The sequence below is a fragment of the Eptatretus burgeri genome, chromosome 10 (assembly GCF_056783735.1).
Source record: "Eptatretus burgeri isolate ZD-2024b chromosome 10, Ebu_testis_v1, whole genome shotgun sequence".
Taxonomy (NCBI): domain Eukaryota; kingdom Metazoa; phylum Chordata; class Myxini; order Myxiniformes; family Myxinidae; genus Eptatretus; species Eptatretus burgeri.
In genome coordinates, this window is record NC_140970.1 from 43,833,892 (window position 1) to 43,842,835 (window position 8,944).

The following is an 8,944-nucleotide window of genomic DNA, read 5'->3' on the forward strand; positions in this document are numbered from 1 at the left end:
TCATCTGTCGCATTCCCCCATAGTAACTGCCGGGCAGAAGTTGGAGTCAAAACCGTGAAGCGCATGATCACTGACAACACCGACCCTCATGGTGAGTTGGACACAGATTCATTCCAGCGTGCGATCCTGCAATACAGGAACTGTCCTGATAAGGACACAAAGCTATCCCCCGCCATGTGCGTGTTTGGCAGGCCGATAAAGGACTTCATACCTATCCTCCCAGGCAGATACAGACCCCATGAAACATGGAGAGACACTTTAGCCAACCGGGAAGCTGCTCTCCGCAACCGCCACATGAAAGCTGCTGAACACTGGTCAGAGTACACAAGAAGGGTACCACCACTCACTGTTGGAGACCACGTCTGCATCCAAAACCAGATTGGTCACAATCCTCGCAAATGGGACAAAACAGGCACGGTGATCGAAGTCCGCCAGCACAACCAATATGTCATACGTGTCGACGGTTCAGGGCGAGCAACGCTCCGCAACAGGAAATTTCTCCGGAAATACGTCCCAGTCCACACTCGGGCTCCACGTCACTCCATCGTACATGACCTCTATCACCATGGCCCAGAGCTCCAGTGCAAACAGGACAACCATCTAACCACTTCAACACCGGATCAAACAACGCCACCATCCACAGACCTCATGGGGCCATCGTCACCAAATCCCCCTGGTGATACTCCTGCATACCAGGGCCCACCAATGACAAACGACGACTCGATGCCTTTGGACTATCGGACGCCACTCAACACCTCGCATTTACGAGCACCTGCCTCACAGGTCAAAACACCTGCCACTCCAGTCACCGGTGCTCGAAGCTCGCGTACTCGGCGTCCACCTGTATGGCAAACATCGGGTGACTACGACATGACCAGCATCGTGTTTGGGGCAGAATAATCCCCCGGTCCATGTCTTGCGTGATGGGTAATCCACCCCACATGATCGCACTGGTTATTTCTCTTCTTGTTACATATCCATATAAACTCTCATTTCGTTCAGTTATGTTTACACATTGAGTACAAATGCTCATAATATATCAGTCCTTGTTCCTTGTCCATCACAATGACTTGGAGGGAGATAGAGAGTAATGTATGAACACGAACATTGGTAAAGGTAATAACAGTTATATTCTTTTGTATTTGCAGATGCAGCTTCATCATTTGTAATCCAATAAACGGATGTCACAAAATGGAGTAGTTCCTATTTACTTCTCAACTGTTTGCTTCCTTCTGGTTCATTGTCTCCCCATCAGACTTCTATTGTTATCTCTGCCACCTAAGGTAGACAAAGGTTATGTTTTCAGCCATCTGTCTGCTCGTCTATCTGTGAACAGGATATCTCAAAAAGTTGAGGGACGGATTCAGACGAAGCTTGGTGGACAGGTTGGGTGTGTGACAAGGAAGAACTGGTTAGATTTTGGTGAAGATCCAAATCCAGATCCGGATATGAGAATTATTTAATTTCTCAAGTGATTATTTACTATTGAGAGATGAGGCCAAAGACGATACATAGCACTATATTTCAAAAAGTTGTGGATGAGTTATGACAAAACTTGGTGGATGAGTTGTTTAGGTGATAAGAACAAGCCGATTCGATTTTGGTGAAAGTTCGAATCCAGATCCGGCCTATGAGTGGGAAAAACATGTAAACTGCTCAGCCTGATGGTAGTGGGGCAACTTAGCTAAATATAGCATAACAATTGTGCATTTTGTGAGGAAAGCACCAAATTTGGCAAAGTAGTAGCCTATCATATTATGAACAGATTTGGATATTGGGCCATCTCAAATTCAGCCGCTGATGGCTGTGGCAGCCATTTTCCACTGCCATCAAAAATTTTGAGATGGCCCAATATCCAAATCTGTTCATCATATGATAGGCTACTAGTGTGCCAAATTTGGTGCTTTCCTCACAAAATGCACAATTGTTATGCTAAGTTGCCCCACTAATGGAGGTATGCGTTCTCCCAAGTGTTGCTCCAGTTCATCCTACTTTGGTAAATTATTTCCACTTGTCTTTCCTCATCCATTCTTTCAACATGTCCAAAGCATTTCACTTTAGATTTACATATTCTCGCACTCACTGGAATTTGCTCAAGTCTTTACTCTTCATTTATCTCTTCATTTCTCATAAAATGAACCATGTTTGTTGAACACGTTTCTCAAAAAGTCATTTCAAAGGAATTTTTTTTATTTCTCCTCTGTTTCTATAAGGGTTCATGTGGATGATATCATCCTTCCAAAATTATTGATCTCCTTTTCCATCATTCAGCGGTTCAATTAAACAACAGTCCAGGTCACATTCAAACCTCCTTCATTTGACAATGCAGTCCGAAATCGAAGGGTTGACCTTTGTTCACGCAATTACAATAATGACTTAAACTTAAAAGGGAAAAGAAAATGTACTTACGTCTTTATCATTTGGCCTATTGTATACTTCGCCATGACGTCGCTCTCCTGGCTGTACTCCTTCTGCCTTGCCAGAAGGCAGTTGAGAGGCATCTTGATAAAGATGACACGATCAGCACCAGAACTGCAAGAAAAAAAACAACCTCGTTATGCCAAAGGCATCACGCATGTCGTAGAGTCTGTGATGTGTAACACTTCATCACGTTTAGATATTCTTATTCTTCTTTGTCTCCCTTCTGTCAACTCACTAGGGACAATGCGGCCAAATCTTTCCACCTGTTTTATATTTTTCACATCCCAAATCGAGGCTCATGGAAAACCAAGGTGATGGAGGGAAAAAGGCAATGTACTGACAGTGGAGAATCAATTGGACAAAACAAGCATTGGGGAAAGCATGAACAGGAAAAGCGAATCGAGACAGGGGGACAAAACACAGTTACATGAAAGTTACTGTGAAATGTTGGGTTAAGGATGGTTAATAGGGGTAGAGAAGATCACGGTTAGTGATAGGGGATGGCAAGCATGAGATGGTGGTGCACCACCAACTCATGGCCTTTGAGAAAAGATTGCGTGATTCAACCTCCTCTGGAAGCCAGTCACATAGAGACGGAAAAAAAGAGGAACAAAACAAACGGGACTTTCCGTCTTAAACCAATTTTATGGTTTCATTCATCCTTAACCTTTCCTGCTTAATGTCTTTCATGACCGGGTATATCTAACGGATCATATGTGGGGTCTCCTTGTTGCCCTTACAAGGTGTTAGGCGATGTGATATCATGTTACAACAGGTGTCTTCTATATTCCCGACAATGAAAGTCTTTTGTAAATGTCATTTGAGCGTTAATGTGGAAATTGACCTTTTCAACCTGTAATTCCATCAAAATCTCACTTCGGAGCTTGCGTGTGCATTTTTCAGCAATTCGGTTATGTTCTCCGGGCCTTCCCATCGGTATTAAGAAGCAACCAAACCAGATACCGTGTCTCCTTTTGGGAAGTTTGCCTGAATGTTGGAAGTGACGACATCGTCCTTCCAATAGTAGACGTCCATTAATTAAATCACCAAGCCTGCCATGTTCACACGAGATAATCCCACAAGGTTCAAGGTCCACTCACTGGCAGTGATGGTTGAAGGTTTGGGTAGAACGCGCTAGTCTACGAACCTCGGGGCCTTGCACCGGTCCATGTCCTCGGGAGTTTTCAGTACGGGGAGTTGCAAACTATCAGCTTTTTCGGCGAGTTCAGAAAGTTCAACAACTCTTTCGTTGTGCAGAAGCACACCCCTTTATCACAGGTACATTTACAAGTATTCTGGCATTATTTTAGAAGCGTTGGGAGCCATTTTAGGTAATAATCCACATCTAGCATGCAGGGTACAGCATCGGTTCGGCTGTCCCGATGAATCCTGGTGCTTGGGGTTTCTGTGCATGCGCGCCGATCATTCTGGGGTGGATTACGTAATTTCAAAAAGTCGCATGTGTTGCACATTAAAAAGCATAATCTCTTTTGGCCCTGTGCAGGCTAACAAAGCAAACCCATGTCACTTCAGCCACCATACTGATAGGTCCTCCTGCAGTGTTAAAGGTCTCCTTACTTCTCTGGGTCTCCTTGCAACATTTTTGGCATTTATATATCCAGCCTTTCTTCAGTCTTGGGATATATCTCGTGAGTGTAATCTGTTGGCTAAGTGGTGAGGGCACTGGATTCCTAAGTGGTGAGGGCACTGGATTCCAAAGTGGTGAGGGCACTGGATACACATCCCTGAGTTTATGGGTTCAAATCTGGCTAGTGAGAGAAATATTCATTATTTGGATTTTAAGCTTCTGGAAACAGCTTGCATCAGGAGGATTACTGTGCTGTTATTGGGTTGCTGGTTAAAAACCCAGCTACCTCATTTCATTTAATATCTTTGAGGTGGGGACATTCTGGCAATCTAATAGCTTTTGCCCAAACTTCTGCAAAACAAAGAACTGATTGTTTTTCTTTCCTTCTTCAGAGAATCATAATTTGGGTCTTATGAAGCCATCACACCGAGGATTGATGTAAAACAGACGTGGTGTTCACGCAGGGCGTCTTAACCCCTCGCGACGGAACTTAGGTCGGTTCCTCTTGCAGAGTGTCCTCTCCATGGCCGGTACAATACCACACACGTACTTCGTCTCCTGACTATTCCTTTATAGAAGATCATTGAAATAAATACATAGTTTAGGTGGCAATCAGAGCATTAAAATAAAATGCAATAAATATCAAAAACGGACTTACAAGATGATCATTTTCCTTATGCGTCACTCACAGTGGGATCATATCATTCCAGCGCTGATTACCATGATATGTACAAATTCCTCAAACAAAGGTGACAATTCCAGAATCGAAGAGCAAAAATGGAGGACATCGCATGCAAGTGTGTGTGTGTGTGTGTGTGTGTGTGTGTGTGTGTGTGTGTGTGTGTGTGTGTGTGTGTGTGTGTGTGTGTGTGTGTGTGTGTGTGTGTGTGTGTGTGTGCATGCACATTCTGTGTGTTTTACTGATTATTATTAGACGATTGAAAGACGTAAATAGCATTATTTTAAACGAGTTGCATGCATTTCACCATTTTGCAGCTCAACTCAAGTTATCTATACAACAATACGCTCGTCATGTCTGTCTCTCAGTCATATTAATTATCACGAGATTCCTTCATCTCGCGAGGGAGATTGTGAAGTCAACGTTGTTTCGTCGTTATTTAACGTTGTATTTATGTATGATGAAGAAGAGAGTTTCTGGTCGTTTATTAACATTTACGAGACTCACCATCACTTGAGGGTGGTACTTCCACAGAATTCACATTACCATGGGACATATCTCCTGAGATTGTGAATTACAAGTTGTTTCGACTGTGACTTCACACCCGGCATACGTTGGAATAACTTTGTTGGAGACCAGTAATGTCCCTTGGATGGATGATGTCCCTTGGATGGATGATGTCCCTTGGATGGATGATGTCTCTTGGATGGATGACGTGGCCTGACTGCCGGCGACGGATAATCTTCTTCTTCTTTAACGGGCACAATTATTCCCACGTTCTTGTGGGGTTCGCCGAGGGAAGCTTGGCCCAAGTCTTTCACGAACGAGCTGGCCAGGACTGACGTTCGACTAAGGTTATGAAAGGGATTTGCAATTTGGCCAAGATGCCCACGATTGCTCGCCTCCTCTTCGAGAAGGACAACGTGGGACCATCGACGTCCACCAATTAAAGCCGCCGACAGACAATGGGCACACAAAATATTGTCCTTTCGACAAGTTTTGATTTAATAAAGCAAATCTTTAGTGAGCACATGACTAGACAATTTTAAATTCCATGATATATTTAAAATGTTCTTTCCATACCATTGAAGTCGCATTTTACATGACACAGATTTTCCGGGGGGTACCAGCTCATCTTCTAATATTCGGATTGACCAACTGCACACAACTAAGGTCGATGTGAAGGTACTCATGATGTGGACCCACCGTTCGGAGAGGTGTTGTGCAGAAATGTTCGAACCCTCAATGAAGAACAGAGCCCAGCTGATGAGTTAGACAGTTGGAAAAAATCAGTCACTTAAAAGTCAAGTTCTCAGTTGAGTCATGAAACGATTTTGCGGTTTCCCATTAAAATAAAGGTAAGCACTGCACAGGGTGTTGTGGAATTAGTATAATTCACAGCATCCTATAACTGTTTATGAATAGCCGTTACTGTTCATTATATGATTATCATTGTTATGGGGAACAGGTTTATGTGTGGAAATAAAATGGTGTGCAAGAATTTTAACTCAATCTCTGAAGCAATAACCATGAAGACATTACACTCTGTCACGGCTGTGAGATGACTCAAAACGTGATCAGAGCCCGTGGGTGAGCTTGTAATCTGGTTTGTGCTGTGGACTGATGTGAAGTCATACCGAAGGGGGTGGGAGGCTGGAGGTGGAGAGGCTTTTGTACAATGGAGATGGAAGGAGATGCTTGGCAGAGACAGCAATGCAAGCAAGAACAAAATCGTAATGGAAGAAATCTTGTCATGATATGAGAACTCTTTTTAATCTATCATGTCCTCTTTTGAAATATCAAGGGATTAGAACATTCCGTGCTCAGCCGAGTTTGCTCTCACTAAACACAGTTAGAACGTCCTATTTATTTATCATGCGGATCGTAAGACAAATGCATATGAGATTTTTAGCCCGCGCTCGTGAAGCGAAAAGCGGGGTTAAGGGATCGGTCTCATACGTACATGCGTACATGCGTATGTGAGTACGTATGTGTCTGCATTTTGTTATTTCCTTTTCTTTAGAACCGCTCATCGGACTGACACGAAATTTTCACCATAGGTGTGACTACTATGTTTTCATGATAATTATGACGTCATAGGTCATGTTGTGTGGCAGCCATGTTGGAAAAAAAAGGAGAAACGTTGGACTTCTGTATCTCCAAAACTGCTTCATGGAAAAAAATTCAAATTTGGCACACAGCAAGTTCTCCCCATGGGGAATAAGTGTGATCTTTTTCTGTCATAGGTGTCTTCGTTATGACGTCATAATTGCATTCGCAGAACGCTACATCCGATGAGGATGAAAATTTTTGAGGGTCATCTCGGGATAAATTTGTCGACAGAAAAAAAATTAATGATGGCCATGTATTAAAAATTAAGATTAAAAACAACCTTCACAAAGCTTCTCCAAAAATGGCTGAACAAAACAAGCTTATCCATGAGGAACAAAAAAGTTCCCCACCTATGATGTCATAGGTCACATGGTTTGCAAGCCACATTGGATATACCCAAAAACCTTAAAAAATCTTCTTCTCCAGAACGACTAGACAGATTGAGGGGAAGCTTCACACACATGTTCCTCAAGCCTTGGGGATACAAGGGTGTTAATGAATTACTAGACAAACCCGCCCTCTGCACGAAGTTTCGAAAGTGAGGGTTCGTTCAGACATCAATATATCCAGTATTCACAATGTGTTTTATAGAACTTCTTGATATACAATGTTTCTTGACATTTTGTGTCAAATGCACCGACTGAGGTAGTCAGCATGTGCAGAAGAGGGTTTTACATTGCAGACGCTGTTTTCTGGGAGTGGCATTACGCCTCTCAGCGGTGACGTCTGTCAACGACAGACGTAATGACATTAGCGAATGACCGATGATGTCATGACGTCATTACGCCTCTCAGTGGTGACGTCACACGTCGCCATGCAAACGAATGTAAAAATTAGAAAATCGCCAAAAATTACCAAATCTGTCCGTCTGGCGCGATCTCACAAACCCTATGCTGTACATTAGACCACAGAGCACCCACATGCCGAAAGTGGAGACAATCCGTCTGGCAGTTTCGGAGGAGATACGTCCACAAAATATGGCTTAGCATATTAATATAATAACTGATGATAGGTCACATGGTTTGGCAGCCATATTGGATTGAAGGAGAATGTTTTTTTAAATTCTCTCTCTTGAACCACTCGATGAAGCATCAATCGATGTGAAACTTCAAAATTATGATCTAGTCATGATGTGGAATATATGTTTTAAATGATAACCTGAATGGATGCATGGTCTGGCAGCCAGAATTATTTAAGTTTTTTGAATCTGGGTTCTTTTATTTTATTTTTCTTTTGAATAAGGCTCACTTGGCTGCACATGGATGGGTTTGAGGGTAGAAGAGTAGCAGTTGAAACCCGAATCCTATCCACGTTCCTTATGATGACTTCATCTTTGCTTTTTGCTTATATTCAGGTTCCTTATGATGACTCCAATGCAGTACTTATTTTATTTGGTCCTCCATTTGATTTGAATTTGTTTTTCTTTTTTTAAATTTTCCACCAGAAGAGTTGGCTCATACCAAGTCCTTCTCAAGACTGCATGGGATAAGTATTCTATGAATACCATCTTGTTTTTATAAGTAACGGACTCGCTGTAAGGTCAATGAAGCCTTGTCAAAATAACATCCATCACTTTTGACATATATTTCATCTTCCGTCTACCCCCTTCATACCTGTCGCACGTATTCATTGCTTTATACCCTGGTATATTAATGGGGAATGGTTGCATTCACACTTACATTAGTAAGTGATCATGTATGGGGTGCTATTTTTTAAATGCTCGATATCAACAAACTAATAAAGCAGCTGGATTGCTCAGTATATTTTATTCTCCAAATTGATACATCTAATCGAAATCCTACATGGGTTTCAGGTTATTATAGACCGCCATTCAAGGTGTCCTGCTCAGTCAGACAAAGGTGCTTTGCAGAGGGACGTTCTTAACAATTTTGAACTTGTCAACGATAAACACCAAGTGGTGTCCATTAGACTATTTGAGTATGATAAGTGTTATCAAGTGAAAGTTGACAAGGGTTATGAGCATTCGGCCTTCATCAGGGCAAGAATGAAGTTGTGCATCCTGAGATCCTGGTGGTTTCAGTGGATTGCAACAGAGGGATAGACTTTGTGGAGGATTTCTTGCTCGATGAAGGGTTAACACTCAAAATATTAGGTTTACTCTATTCCCCACGACGGTTAGCAGC

General features: G+C 42.5%; 1 protein-coding gene across 1 annotated transcript in view; it reads right to left on the reverse strand.

Annotated features, from left to right (window-relative positions):
• LOC147018433 (caM kinase-like vesicle-associated protein) overlaps window positions 1–8,944 on the reverse strand; it is a 179,226-nt gene that overhangs the window by 164,693 nt on the left and 5,589 nt on the right. Inside the window, exon 2 of the mRNA XM_085898067.1 lies at window positions 2,410–2,532. Coding sequence (XP_085754193.1) covers window positions 2,410–2,501 — 92 coding nt within the window. The 5' untranslated portion in view covers window positions 2,502–2,532. The remainder of the gene's footprint in view (window positions 1–2,409; window positions 2,533–8,944) is intronic.